Source organism: Corylus avellana, chromosome ca10 (genome assembly GCF_901000735.1).
Source record: "Corylus avellana chromosome ca10, CavTom2PMs-1.0".
Lineage (NCBI taxonomy): Eukaryota > Viridiplantae > Streptophyta > Magnoliopsida > Fagales > Betulaceae > Corylus > Corylus avellana.
In genome coordinates, this window is record NC_081550.1 from 1,078,502 (window position 1) to 1,094,473 (window position 15,972).

The 15,972-nt window shown below is 36.2% G+C and overlaps 1 protein-coding gene across 1 annotated transcript; it reads right to left on the bottom strand.

Annotated features, from left to right (window-relative positions):
- Positions 1–10,699: 10,699 nt before the first annotated feature.
- LOC132164706 (delta(12)-acyl-lipid-desaturase-like) lies at positions 10,700–14,314 on the bottom strand. Its single transcript, XM_059575258.1, has 2 exons — positions 14,191–14,314; positions 10,700–12,104 (listed from the first exon to the last, which is right to left on the bottom strand). The coding sequence occupies exon 2, from the start codon at positions 12,078–12,080 to the stop codon at positions 10,932–10,934; it is 1,149 nt and encodes a 382-aa protein (XP_059431241.1). The 5' UTR covers positions 12,081–12,104; positions 14,191–14,314; the 3' UTR covers positions 10,700–10,931.
- Positions 14,315–15,972: the final 1,658 nt, after the last annotated feature.

The following is a 15,972-nucleotide window of genomic DNA, read 5'->3' on the forward strand; positions in this document are numbered from 1 at the left end:
CACTTACAACCCTTTGCAAGACCTTGACTCTGTAAGATCGACAAGCCTCCAACTTGTCTCCTCGCTCCCAATCTTCTTCAACGTGATTCTCCTTTATCGGACCCTTCCGATAGACTTCAATTAAGCACACAATCAATACTAACAAAAATCCTCTAAGAGGAATCAATTTGGCTCACAACAAAATAATCACTCAAGCACAGCCTCACACGAACTCTCTGGGGGTGAAAATTCGTTCCTCTCTCTTCTATAATGATGTATATATACCCCCGACAAAACCCTAGACCTAACCCACTTAAAAACACGTTTTTGGGCCTAAAACTTACAGGGGGTCCGGACCCGTTAATGGGCGGTCCGGACACTGCTTTGCGGAGCAAGATTTTAGTTTCTGGAAATGAGGTCCGGACCCGGGGAATTGGGGTCCGGACCCGGCCTGTCCAGTCTTCATCAACAGCTCCGATCGATGGGCGTTTGTGGTCCGATTGAGCTGAAATTTTGCAGGGACGTTCATAACACATGAATCTAAATTATGAACGGTGGAGATTGCATTCTGAGCATTCTATATCAGTGTTTGAGCCATGAACAGTAGCATCTGCATTTTGGAACTGAATTAAGCCAACACAAGAACTAACAAACTCCCCCTTTGGCAATTCAGTGACAAAACCAAAATGTCGAGCCAATCCCATCATCTCCCCATATTTACTCCCCCTTTTTGTCACAGAATGACAAAAGGTCTTCATGTTTCCTGAAACACTTCACAAAATACATCAAGGCATATGTGGAACAAGAAGACATAAATAAAACTCATGATAAAAAAAATGACGTAGAATGCGTGATTATAAAGAAACATCAGCAAAACTCCCCCTCAATGTATGACTCAATTAACAACAGGAAACTGGAAATGCAAAGCATGTTTCTCTCCCTTAAAAGTTAAATGAACACACATGATAACACATCAATGACTCATGTATTGCACAATGAATATCCAAACATGCTCCAAATATGCAAAATATACATGAGACTAGAAATGGCTAGAAACTCATATTGCTTAACCCAAGCCAAGAAAATGTTCCATTCAACCTATGCTTGTGTGGTGTGTGGGTAAGCCATCCAAAGAGAAAAATTTTCAATTTACAAAATGAGGAGAAAGTTTCACCACCATGAGGTTTTGACAAGTATATCAAATCAAAAGTCAAACCTTATCATACTAGGGCCTAGCCACTCTCATCCTATACAATTCTCTTTGTAAAATATTTTGCACAAGTTTGACACAGTGAAATAAATTCCTTTTGGAATATGATCTTTTGATTTTATTTGTTTCACTATTTTGTTTATTTTTCTCTTTGAGAAAGTGTCCTTAAACTTTTGGTGCTTATCACAACAGAGAAAGCAGGAATTTTTAAGCCCTAGGTTCAACTAGCATATGGTCAATTTGAAAAATATGACTAGTCAAAAACCTCATATGGCTACCTAACAGACCTCACAAATAAAGTGAAACAAAACCTCAATTTAAGCTTAACTGTGCACAAGAAATAAAGCATAGGCAAAAAGTACCACATAAGCTCAGGCTTTAGGTAACCACAAAAACAAGTTCATTGACACAAATTTTCATCTCATGCATATTAAGAACATTCCAAGACGTAAGGAATTAAATTCATAAAAAGCAACATGAGAAATTAATGAACTATCTCGGTGCATAAGACAAAATAAAGAAAAGAAAGAAAAAAACAACCAAAGTAAAATATTTTTGTCTTTTTGTTATTTTTCACAAAAGAAATGCACACAAACAAAATACAATTTCAAAACAAAATAAAACAAAAATGCAATGAAAAACGAAAAACAACATGCTCTAGGATATACAAAGATATGCATGAAAAACAATCCTAGACATGTGGGTGACTCACCTAACATAAGGTGAGATCATCACCACTCCCCCTCAAGGGGTGAATGGTATCATCCTTCCTAACCCAAACTTGAGAAATCTTAGGTCTAGACTTATGACTTTGCTTAAACTTATCTAGCCTAGATAGCACTTCTCTCATCATTATGACCAAACCCTCACTTTCTTTCCTAGAATAGGAATTTTTATTTATATGCACATGAAGTTTCAAATTAAAACAGTGAGGTCGAATGTGACCCACTTTGCCACAATGATGACATGTAGGGACAAACCTTTGTGAAGGTAATTTCCTAGGAGGATGCATGACTCTAGGTGTAGGGTAAGATGCTTGAGGCTCAATGTAGATTTTCTTACCTTTATTACCTTGAGGAGTCGGAGCAACTACTTGCTTTTCTTCACTTGAAGATTCTTCTACTTTCACTGGTTTAACAAAAACAGTCTTTGAAGTAGAAGCACGGTTAGAAGACAAAGAAGCAGTTTTATCAAATCCTAAGCCAGATCTGTCGCTAGATTGCTTTTGAATATGCAACATTTTATCAAGCTTTTCACTAGAGAATTTACTCAAGTGATTTCTAGATGCAATCAGATCATTTTGAAGGGATTTATTTTTAGCAATTAACACATGATTTTCAGATTTGAGAGTATTGCAAACAACATGTGAATCACTCAAAGATTTCAACAAATTATCCCTTTCAAGCTCAAGATTCTTAAAATCCTTAACAATTTTCAAGTTAGTATTTCTAAGCATAGAAAACTTTTCCATTAAATTGTTAAAGGAGTTTTGAAGATCATTAACCCTATTTGATTCATTATCAGGGGCAGACTGAACATCTGATTGATTAGAATCATCAGAATCATAAGATGCACCAAAAGCCATATAATTAGGAGTCTCTTCCTCATCAGTGTCACTCAATGTAATATTGAAAGCTTTTTGACCTTTTGGCTTATTACTCTTGAGGTTAGCACAATCCTTTTGCACATGACCATAGCCAGAACACTCATAACATTTTGGACCACGTGGGTCTCTTTCATTTCTACCCTGAGTACTCTCTTTTTGTTTTCCAAATTTCTTGGAAATTCTATGTTCATTCTTAAAATACCTTCTAGCTATCAATGCAAGTTCCTCATCATCTGGTGAATCCTCATCAGATAACTCATCAGAGTTCTTCCTAAGAGTTCTAAGGGCAATATCCTTATTTTTCCTAGGTTGAGGCAAGGAAAACTCATAAGTTTGAAGAGCACCAACTAACTCTTCTATCCTCATGGTATTAAGATCAGTGCATGACTCAATAGCAGTTACCTTCATTCTGAATCTTTCAGGGAGGGATCTCATAACTTTTCTAATAAGCTTAGTGTCAGAAACTTTCTTTCCTAAATTTATCATGGAATTTCTAATTTCACTAAGTTTACCAAAAAATTCATTGAATGTCTCATCCTCTAACATTTTAATATCCTCAAACTGAGAAACTAACATTTGAAGTTTTGAAGCTTTAACAAGATTAGTTCCTTCATACGTATTTTCTAGGATCTCCCATGCATCCTTGGCACTATCACAATTTGAAATTCTGGAAAACTCAGTTTGTGAAATTGCCAAGCATAGAGCATTCATAGCTTTGTCATTCGCCATACGAGTTTGTTTTTCAACATTAGACCACTCAGCTGTCGGCTTATCTGGAGCTTTAAATCCAGATTCAATGACATGCCAAACATCTATAGATTTTAAGAAAAATCTCATACGGGATTTCCAATAGCCATAATTTGATCCATCAAAATTAGGCACAGTGTTAAGGGTTTGAGACATCTTAAACAAGAAACAAAGATCACACTCAGGAATTTAATCCTTCACGGAGTGAACCCGCTTTGATACCAATTGAAAAATTCTAAACAGATAAATATTACAATTTTATACGGAATTAACAGATATATATCAAAACAAACATTCACCAAAATATGAACAATCACACACAAAGATTTTGGTGACGAAGAGGAAACCTTTTAGAAAACGTTCTAAAAGTAAAACCTCTCCGGAGCAGCCAAACCCAGGAAATCACTATCAAAAGATTATCCAGAGATTACAGACACTAGGAACACTTACAACCCTTTGCAAGACCTTGACTCTGTAAGATCGACAAGCCTCCAACTTGTCTCCTCGCTCACAATCTTCTTCAACGTGATTCTCCTTTATCGGACCCTTCCGATAGACTTCAATTAAGCACACGATCAATACTAACAAAAATCCTCTAAGAGGAATCAATTTGGCTCACAACAAAATAATCACTCAAGCACAGCCTCACACGAACTCTCTGGGGGTGAAAATTCGTGCCTCTCTCTTCTATAATGATGTATATATACCCCCGACAAAACCCTAGACCTAACCCACTTAAAAACACGTTTTTGGGCCTAAAACTTACGGGGGGTCCGGACCCGTTAATGGGCGGTCCGGACACGGCTTTGCGGAGCAAGATTTTAGTTTCTGGAAATGAGGTCCGGACCCGGGGAATTGGGGTCCGGACCCGGCCTGTCCAGTCTTCATCAACAGCTCCGATCGATGGGCGTTTGTGGTCCGATTGAGCTGAAATTTTGCAGGGACGTTCATAACACATGAATCTAAATTATGAACGGTGGAGATTGGATTCTGAGCATTCTATATCAGTGTTTGATCCATGAACAGTAGCATCTGCATTTTGGAACTGAATTAAGCCAACACAAGAACTAACACAACTCAATGAATGACTTTGTAATACCACCGGGGATAGGGAAACAAAAAGGAGAGAACTTATGTTTATAATGAAAAAATTGAATTTGCAGGCAATAAAGGTGCTTTGGATTGTAACTTCAGCATGGTAATTGTCTTAAAAATGTCCCCACCTGTACAAAATTGCGTTGACAGTCTATTGTTAAACTGGATCTGCTTTAGAAATTTGAATGAAACTTTACTTTTAGAATTTGAGTAGAAGTCAATTTTTATAGTAAATTAAGACTTAAACTTGTGTGGTTCATATTTAGATGGTAATTAACATGGAAGCTTGTTTTGGTCACTGAAAGTACTTTTTGATGTTCTGAACAAAATATAGGATGATGAAGAGCTGGCAAATGAAGAGTGGTTGAGGAACTTGTCAATGGCATTGCTTAGTAATGGGAAAAAGTCGTTCTTGGACACCATTTCTAAGTGTCTTCGCTCTGGAAACTTGGACATGGTGAGGGTCTGCCTAACCACTGTGGCATGGTTGAGCTGTGCACTCTCTTCACAATCTGATGTTGAGTTCCAGCTCTCTGCCTTCTCAGCTCTCATCTCTGGGTTGAAAGAAAGCCTAGAGAAAGGTGAGCAGATTGAGTACAAGATCCTTGCTTCAATGTCTCTGCTCTATTTCAGCAAAATATCAGGTTAGCCATTTATACTCACAAAATATTTTTGTATTTTTTTTTTTTCACCTATATCTCCTAGGTTGTGGATAGCAAGGTCCCATATTTCTACTGAAAGGAACATATAGCATGGTTGGACCTATTTGCCTAATTAGAGCAGCTTTAGTCAGTGCATAGAACTTCCAACCGGTCTGTTGCTGGAGTGATAACATTTCCTGTCTGATTCAGAATGCAGAGTTCTTTTAATGGCAATTGCAGACGAGATTGCAGCTCCTCTAAGAAGCCTAGCTGAAGTAACATGGACAGCAAAGCAACTATATGCCATTATATCTGGAGGAGATCTGTAATCTTATTGGAGGCACATTAGGCATTGGTTTTCTTTTGGGGAAAGTATATTAGCAACCTGAGGCTCCTACCACTCTGAATTAGCTTGCGTGATGGTCTCAGCAATATTATATATCATTCTCTACAAACTTTTCGTAATATCTCTTCAATTTTGCATTGGAGCAACAAAATTTTGGCGGAAAGAGTCACTCACACCTTGAGAAGGGTTCATTTATGTTATCAGGACATTAGGTTAAGAGTGATATTTTTCCTGAGAACATGTACATTAATTACAAGAAGTCTTATTTTGTCGATCCGTTTATTTCTCTTTTTAAATTTGGATGCTTTTGTAAATTTTTGTTGGTTAGAAATGTTCAAGAGGGCATCAGTGAATCAACGTACCAAGTCATATTGTAGTTAACAGCAAGCTGTATAGAGATATGTTATTTTCATTTTTGTCTCAAATTATCACAGTTTACTTAAATTATGTCGTTAATTATAATCCTGGTCTCTTCTCTTGAGAGATGTGGGAAGGTTTTGGAAAATGACTAGCTTGTTTATTTTTCAGTGTGTATTTGTTGGGCAAACCACTACAATTACGGTAAATAATATAAAACAATCACACGCAAAAGCCCCAGAACTCGTATAAAAACTTATTAATTAAGCCCTGATGAGTTCCACAGGCTCCTCCTTTATCTCAACATCAATCAACCCCTCCTCGGCTGCTAGTTCTGGAGGTGAAGCCTCTTCTTTCCTCTCAACCTCATCATCATCTTTCTCTTTATCAATCTCCACAGCCGTCTTATGCACACTCCTCCCACCATTCCTTTTCCCTGGCGTTTTAAAAGACACAGGCAAAGCAGTAAGTCCACCACCTAACTGGACGAGGCGGAATTTTTTCCTTTTGTTCTTGGCTTCTTGTCTTCTCCTCCTCTCATCACTAGTCTCATGCTTGTAATGAGACCCCATGTGAGCTGCAAATGATTGTGATGTATAGAACACTCCCCTGCACTTTGGACACGTGTATGGACCATATTTCTTGTAAGGCAGGCTATGGGTGCGGCCATCGCCCTGATCATGATCAATTTCTTCTTCATGATGATCATGATCATCATCAGAAGTAGTACTACTTTTTGTATTACCTGGGATCAAATCTTTCAAAGGGTTGCTAGGGTTTTGAAAATGATGATCATGAAAAGGGTCCCTCTGATAAGAGAATGGATGATTCAGTTTGTTGGGCATTGGTAAAATCTGGCTTTGGAAAATGGGTTGGCCTTCGATTTGGATTTCATGATCATAATTTGGAATGAAAATCCGATCTCTTGTTGAGGATGCAGTGAGAAGATGAGTTCTCACAACCTCTTCAGTCCTTACAATCTCAGTGACACTAATCTCAGCTAGAGGAATAGATGCTTGGTTTTGCACAGGGATATTATTATAGTCCAGGACACGTGGCGTAACATAAGACGTTCTTCTCACCTCAGTCACTCTTTGACCCAAACCAAGTTGGCCTAGGCTTGAGGGAATTATTGGCTGATTGATCATGGGGAAAATGAGCTCATTTTGGTTCAGGCCAAAATTGGAATGGATCAGTGAAAGCAATTGGAGATCAATGGGGTGGTTTTGAAAGCCTAAACCAATTTGGTTAGACTTGGAAGCATTGAAATGCATGGGCATATATGTGGGAGAGATCGGTTGAGGGAGAAGGAAGGAAATGAGGGCGTGTAAGGCACATTTGCTAAAATGGGTGTTCCCTTTTATAAGGTATTTAGTGGTAGCTTTGAAGGGTATAAAATTTCACAAGGGCCTTGCCAATGCCAACGGGGAGAAATTAATTAACAGTACTAGTTTAAAGTAGAGAGATTTGAGTTGTGTAAAGAGGCCAAAAGAGGTCATTACTTCTTGATAAGAGCGAATCTGCCTGTTTTAGATTATATGGCAAAGGAGTAATTGCAAAAATCGAATGCGTAATTAAACGCCAACTCTCAAAGGTTTTGTGAGATTTATTATTGAGCATTGAAAGCCTTCACTTCATTACTGCATTTAATGGAATACTACGCACCTTTTTTTTTTAGAAGGAGAAGAAAAAGGGGATAAGAATTCAAATTAGGGACTTTCACTTCTTTGAAAATATAGAAAGTATATAAATAAATAATATTTTAAATAAAAAATTGAAAGGGGATAGCAAAAATGCTGAGTCAAATGTTGAAAGTTGATAGCTAAAAAAAAAAAAGTAATCATTTCGCTAAGGAAAATGCTATGTGTTCTTCTGGTGTCCTCCTAAATATGATGTGACTTTTAAAATTACCAATAGATTAAAAGTCAATAATGATAATCTCAAATTCAACGATAATTTTAAAAGTCACATCATAGTTGGAAAGACACTAAGAGAACACTAGAAGAACACCTAACCTTTTCCTTTGGCTAAAAGCCTAAAATGTAGTAGCTAAACATTTGCTAAGCTGGATGTTAGTGCTCTAAACGTCAACAAGAGCTTGAATGGGATTGCACCACGTCTATTTTTACCATGTGGGGGTGCTAAGCTATGGAGAAGGATCCACTCCATTTCAAAAGAAATAGAGGGGATCCATTTAGTTGTTTTAAGAGGGCATTTTTGTTCAAAAAAAGTAAAATGGCAAACTTGTCCCCCTAAAAACAACTAACTAGAAATGAAATGGAGATGATCGAAGTCCACCAAGCTATTGGTGCTTTTTGATTGAGATTGAGTTGGGAAATAGGATTTTTGTTTATAAAAAAAATCATTTTTATGACCGTCAATAGGTAATTAGTTTAATTAGCGTTTTGGATTTGGCTAAATGGCTTTGGCTCCAATCCATTGCCAGGCCGAAATAACTATGACTAGTTACTAATTAATTACTTGCAAATAAAAAGCCACTCCATGATGAGATGTCAATGCTTAAGGTGCTTTTTAATAAACAATAACATATTAATACTCCTCTTTTCATAATTTAATCTAAAAAAAGTTAAGAATAGTACTAGAAATTACATTTTTATTACACAATATTGATGTGGTAATTTCAACCAACCCTTGAATTTTTATTTATTTTTAACAATGATTGGTTGAGTTGTCAAGTTAGTATTATGCGATAGTTATGAGATAAATATATGGTTTTCAGCATTACTCAAAAAGTTATTTTTTTTTTTTAAAAAAAAAAAAACAAAAAAAAGTTATGTGAGGACGAAACTAGAAATTTGGTGTAAGCATGCGGGAGGGATTGGGATCATCTCTTCACTTCAAATGGAGAGGATCTACTACTTGTCAAAATTGAAAGATAAATAAAAAATACCAAGTCATTGACCAAAGTAGAGGGTCATCTCCAATTCATATATAGTTAAGATAAGTGTTTTTAGATTTAATGGTTTATATATTGTCACGTCATTTATATACACCAATATACTACTATCTACACTATTACATAGAACAAAACAAAATTTTGACTGTTAATTTAAATCACTTGAAATGGAGAGAAAGGGGAAAATATAGAGGGAGGGAGACAAATTTCTTTTGGGACTAGAATAGGCTAAATGGGAAAGTTCTCTGGGTCTTCATTAAAAAAAATCTAAAAATATCCTTAGTTCTTTAAATATTTTAGATCTTTTTGGGAGGTTTTGACCCTTATAATTTGTAAATTAGTCCATGGTGGGAATGGCATACAATTTGTTCTAATATGCATGTTATGTTTTTCAAAACAATCACCAAAGAAATTCCAAAAGTTCCAAATAGGGAATAAAATAAAGAACAAAGTTTTCTTCCAACCTAGGTCGGAAGAATTTCCTTCAACCTAATCTATAAAAGTGACATGTACGTGTTCTTTTTCATGTGCATCTCACATGTTATTAAAAAAAGAGTAATGTTAAGAATCATTTTTTTATCCTCCTAAAGCTGATATGACTTTCAAAATCACTATTGGATCAAAATTCAAGTATGATTCATCTAAAATTTAATGGTAATTTTAAAAGCCACATCAGCTTTAGAGAATAAAAAGAGGATAAAAAGATGGTCTCTAGCATTACTCTTAAAAAAAATGATACATGTCATTTTTATAGACTAGGTTGAAAGAAATTCCTTCAACCCAGTTTGGAGAAAAACTTTTTCCTAAAAGGAATTCAAATATACATATTTGAACAAGGCCAGCTACACCTACTTCCTATCATCCTATGTATGGCAGAAGATATCTAAAATCATATTTAATTAAGACAGTAATTGCCAGCACAATTTCTAACTTTCCATAATCCATTGGCTGGCTTTTAATGTTGTTCATATATATATCCTCTGTGTATTGTTGAGGTTCTCGTCCACATACAGCCCCCTAGCTCCTCCCCCTTTTTCTTGTGGCTCAAGGATCTCAGAAAATCCCATTACATCTTCTCCCTCCATGGACATTAATGATCCTCAACAATACACTGAAGAATGGTTCAACGTTATACCCATTAATCCTATTGGCAAAGAATTTGAGCTCCCAAATGTATCGAGCACCATGAAAAGCCTGCAAACCCATGTCCATAGCTTCTTCAACTCATATAATCAGGTTTGTCCAAATAGATCAATGCATATGAGATATCAACCTGGAGTCCCAAAACAAGAACCCCAGATTCTGCCTGAGACTAATTATTCATCTGGGCTTGATCATTCCAAGCCAGAAAAGAAAATCATTGATGCAGTATCATCAGGTAACCACAAATGCTTTCTGTGCAATGTATCATTTGGAAGTGGTAATGCCTTGGGAGGGCACATGAGTTCCCATGCAAGGAAAAGGAAAAGGGAAGCAATGAGGAATATTTCCCAACCATTTAACTCAGAGAACTCATTTTTTGACTTTGTTGACAGACTGGGATTCAAAGATCCTTCAACTCCCGCAACCAATATTGTGTCCACCATTACAAGCAACTCAATGGGACCAACTTAATTGATTCGAAATAATTCTTATATTTTTTGCGTAATTGAGCAGCAGATGCTCTCTGAATGAACAATTGAGTAGCCGTGTTTTTCGTTGACATTGTATTAATCCTGCATATATATCAGCCGTGGCAGCTGCTCTGTGTGCTTGTCTCTGTCTTCGGGTTTCCGGAGGCATTGCTGAAAAAAATGCATAATTTTTCTTTTTTCTAAACTAGTTTTCCATTATATATCTCATATACCAAACACTAATATTGTTTAAGAAACAGAACTTTCATTGAACACAACCCACATTACATAAACCCAGCAGCACTGACACTAATACAATTGTGATCCTTATTTTGATCTTCATTTGTTCCTTTAACACACTAAACTGACCAAAGACACTACCCTACTAACCACATTTTCTTTGGCTCAGTCCAGCTAGTATCACAGCTTGTGCTGATACCAGAAAACGCCTTTGTTAGGGGCCCCCTCATCCGGCTCAACATAAAGGCACTCTTTAGCCTCCCTCCACATTGCCTTGTAAAATGGAGTGCCATCAAACTGGTAGTACTCACCCAATATTGGCTTGATTGCTTTGGTGGCTTCCATTGCATGGTAATGAGGCATAGTAGAGAAGAGATGGTGAGCCACATGGGTATCTGTGATATTGTGGAAAACCTTATTCAGCATTCCGTAATCTCTGTCCGCGGTCGCCAACGCTCCCCTGAGCCAATCCCATTCCGACGAGTCGTAGTGCGGCAATGCAGGGTGAGTGTGCTGTAAGTATGTGATCAACACAAGGAAGCCATTCACTATGAGCAATGGCATACCATAAATGAATACAAGCCATGCCAGCCCTTTTGCCATTGCTGCGCAGTAAAGCACATAAGTTGCAGCAAAAACACCGGCATCCGAGACAAATATTTGACGCCTTTCGCGATTGGAATAAATGGGGCCGTAGGGATCGTAGTGGCAAGCAAAACGGTCATAGGGTCGGCCAGAAACATTCAAGGCTAAGTACAAGGGCCAACCTAGAGTGAGTGTGATAAAAAGAGTGAGGACCCTGCCTGGTGGGTTGTTGAAGTACTTGGAAAACCATGGCATTTTGGATTTCGGCTTGGGGACAAACACCTCATCTCGGTCAAGGGAGCCGGTGTTAGAGTGGTGGCGGCGGTGGCTGATCTTCCACGAAAAGTATGGAACTAAAAGAGCAGAGTGAAGGGTTAGGCCAACCATGTCATCGACCCATTGATAGTCACTAAAGGCATGGTGACCGCACTCGTGAGCAATGACCCAAACGCCGGTGAGAATGCAGCCTTGGAGAGCCCAATAGATTGGCCATGCCAAGTAGGAAAGGGGGTGAGGGAGGAGATGGAAGTAAGAGGTAGCAATGTAACAGAAGAGGAAGGCTAAGGAGAGGTCATAAACAACATATGAGAATGAGTGCAGGAGAGAGCGTTGGAAACAATGGGGTGGGATGGCTTTCTTGAGTTGGCTAAGAGTGAATGGGGGTTTTGTGTGTGGTGCTCGCTGGATAGGCGTTTTCTGCTCTTCAGGCTTTTTGGCAGCAGACATTTGGCCTCTGGCTCCCATTGTCTATAGGGGCTATGTGCAATCCTGAAGAAAATCAACTAATTAGGTGTGGGAGTAAATTTGATGAAAAAAAAGAAACTAGGTAATATTACTAGTTTTTGGATCCGGGTTCCCTATGATTTGGAGTCTGAAATAAAAAAGAAAGCAATTTATATAGGTATGCCCTCAATCACAATCAAATATCAATGGACTGTACGATGATCATATGACTTTTCTTTTCTTTTTTTATAAGTGACAATAAATATCATTAAAAACATAAAAATGCTTCAAAATTCAGGAAGTATACAAAAACACCTAATTATATAGGAGCAAGCAAAGTAGGTAATAACCACAAGCAAATGGATACAAAATTCCCATTAATTTCACTTGGTAGGTAGCTATGTTTTCAATTTACGAGGTCCATTAGAATTACAAGCACATGAGGAAAAATAAAAGTCTCATACATTAATGCAAACTACCGTTGCAATCCATCCACTTGCAAACCCAGGGATCCAGCCTATGAGGCCAATCTCATAGATATAGAGAACCATTGAGACCACATCTCATAAAGCTTTCTAGCTTATTTCTAATACCCATTTTCTTTGCTTAACTAATAGTGTTAACATTAGATTAATACTGCTCTTCGCACTTATTTATCACGTTCATTTTATACTGACTGACGTGACCTATTTTAAGTAGCTTCACACGCTAATTAAATTACAAAAAAAAAAAGCCAATTAAAATACGTTAGTACTTGCTAATATTTCAGGTCTTATGTATATCTACTGTTGATGACAATATGATATGTTACTTACCAAGTGTAAAGTTATTTAATCAATAACACCATGGGTTGTAATCAATTTATACTAAGGTTATACATGGAATATGATTCTTTTCATTTCAAATAAAATTTGATAGTATTCATTTTATAATTAAAATTTAAAGTTGTTACATCTAACAATAATATAATATCATATTCGGTATTAAATGCACTAACTTTAAATTCTAACTACAAAAGAAAAAATTCATAAGTCAGTTCAATTGAAATGACAAAAATAGTTTTATGTAATTATTATGCACATGCCAACCATTAATTGCATGCATGGTTTGGTAGCAGTTAGCATAGAAACATTAACTACGGCTGTGTTTGCGGTTGGCCTGGGCTGATACTGTACTAGGCCCTCCCTCAATCTGAAAAAAAAGAAATATTTTCACCTCAAAATTAATTATAACATTTTTACTTTTTATACCATATTAATTATTTTTATTATTATTATTCAAATAAAAAAAATCACTACAAAACAAATTTTTTACATTTTTTAATATAAAATATATTTTTTCACTTTTTTTCACAAAACATTTTTACTAAAACTAATCAAACACATATTTCTAAAAAAAATACTACAGTACCGGCCGAAGGCATAGGCAAACACTGCCTACAAGACTTATCATCTCCTGTCAATTATGGTTTGGTAGCAGTTAGCATAGAATATAGGCGTTGGTTCCAAGAAGATAAAAATAAAACAATTAAACGAAACTGCACAGTATTCGGAGAAAAAGTCAAATGTAACGGCAAATTTGCAGAGAAGCCAAGCAAAAGTTTACGGTCAAGACATGAAACAACCCGCCGATTTTACTTATAATTTTATACAACCAGACGATAACATGCAATGCATGGCTGTGAAATTAACTAGCACGTCAGCCAAAAACAAAAACCCAATAATTCTTTTTCTTTTTTTTTTTTTTAAAAAAAAAAGAAAAAAGAAAAAGAAAAAGGGGCTTGTTTGAACCTGACAAACAAAAAAATATCAATAATAATAATAATAACAATAACTTTGGAGAAAAGTAAAAAAAAATTCAAGAACGAGAGACAAAAGAAAAATCTCATACCCATGATCAGGAAAACATGAAGTTTAAGCTAGCTCTACATTAGCATATTGAAAGGCTTATTTTTGTTTAGGAAAAACAAAAAACCTCAAAAGCAGCGACAGTGCTTATAAAAGAAAAGAAAAGAAAAGAAAAAACACTTTGATCCACATGCAGATCCATCAGTGTAAGTGACATGCAGTGCATGTCTCTACAAATAGAGAGAAAGAGAGATAGAGAGCAAGACGAAGACGAAATGAAGTACCTGGAGATTTATATAGAAGCCCTTACCCAGAAAGTACTTCTGCAGAAGAAGCACTTTCTATCTTCTTTCTCCCACACACTTTTCTGAGGCTGCGTTTTGTTTTCTCTGCAGTCTGCGTTGGCTGCTCTGCTTCTCACAAAGCGAGAGAGCTAGCTAGCCCTCTATTTAAACACTTCATTTGGGTCCCACAAGATCCCAACACGTACGTACCCTTGACGACGAGGTTGTTTGATCAGACGGACACGCGAGCAAGAACTAAGAAGAGCCGTTTCACGACAGCGTCTTAATGACGAAACTAACCCCGTTGTTTTTTTTTGGACGCTACTGATCATTTAATCAAAGTTCATATTATTCGGTGTGTGTGTATCCACTGTATGGATTGCCATCGCATGTTAGTGGTGCAGAAGATCAACGGTTGTATTTTATTCAAGCAATATTTTCTTTTCTTTTCGATCTTCTTGTGATAATTAATTAGCAATAGAACAAGCTTTATTGATAATCCAATAACTTCTGAAAGATTCTATGGTATTTCGATTCTTTTTATTCCATTTTCATAAGAAGTAGCGAGTTCTTTTTATTTTTTTATTTTTTTTGACAACTTGTATCTTTCATCCTCAGGAATATAAAGTTTAAAGTAATGCTAAAAATTACATTTTTATCTTACAATATTAAGGTGTCTCCATTTCAACCGATTCTTGGATTAATATTTGTTTAAAAAAATTCCCAATAATTAATTAGGATTATCACCTCAACGTTGCGAGATATTTGTAACATAAAAATGTTGTATATAATATAATATTATTCTATAGTTTGATGGAGGAAATAGCAAATTTATTAAGTGTTGCATAGATTGTCAAAGAGTAATATATATAATATGCATGATTTTTATCACTCATATCCATTTGTGATTTGTGAAGTAATTATACGAAAACTCATTGCATTAATGAGTGACTAAATTTCATCAAGAGTGGTGATATTGGACGAGCATGGAAAGTCTCGTGCGTTAGTCTGCACCGGAAAAAAAAAAGAAATTGATATGAACGACGAAACTTACTCTGGCATGCATGGTTTTGTCCTTTAATGCAAAATCACTATACACTCGTCAAAGGTTTTGGAGGGGTTCGCTACGTGATTCTCACCTGACTACCTCGATTTATGTGGCCACCTTGGAATATTTCTTCGCATAGTGATAGTCGTGGATCTTCTATAGGTTTCACCACCTCAACATAAAGTTTTCTCCCTGCAATGACACCTTAGACATTCGATATTTTATGTGATATTAATTTTGAAACATTAAATAAATATCTAATGGTGCACGTTGAAGCTTGTATAATGTACACTACAACAAAAATGAATTATAACAATTAAAAAAGATGCACTTTTCAATGCAAAAAAGCGTGGCTAGAAAAGTTCCGGTGAATTTTGTTTAACAATAACAATTGATGGTCTTTAATTATTATTATTATTAATTTTGGCAACAAAAATGACATATCATTGTCAATATAATATATTAGGAATGGCCTATCATCATTGAAAAAAATTATTGTATAATTTTTTTTTTAATAATTGTCGACAATATTAACAGTTTAACACACACATATATATATATATATATATATATGAGCATTTCAGGACCAGAAAGGCAAAATTCTCTTTTCTTTCTTTAAGCAAATCCAGATGACCCCCCTTTTCCCCCACTCCCGCTTTGATTAGAAAAAAAAAAAATCCAGATGACCCCGTTTGTATTAAAGAAAAAGTTTTTTTTGCGTAGGAAGAGGAAAA

What these genes read in the sequence shown, in the direction of transcription:
- LOC132164706 (XM_059575258.1), bottom strand. Translation starts at nt 12,080, where the DNA reads ATGGGAGCCAGAGGCCAAATGTCTGCTGCCAAAAAGCCTGAAGAGCAG.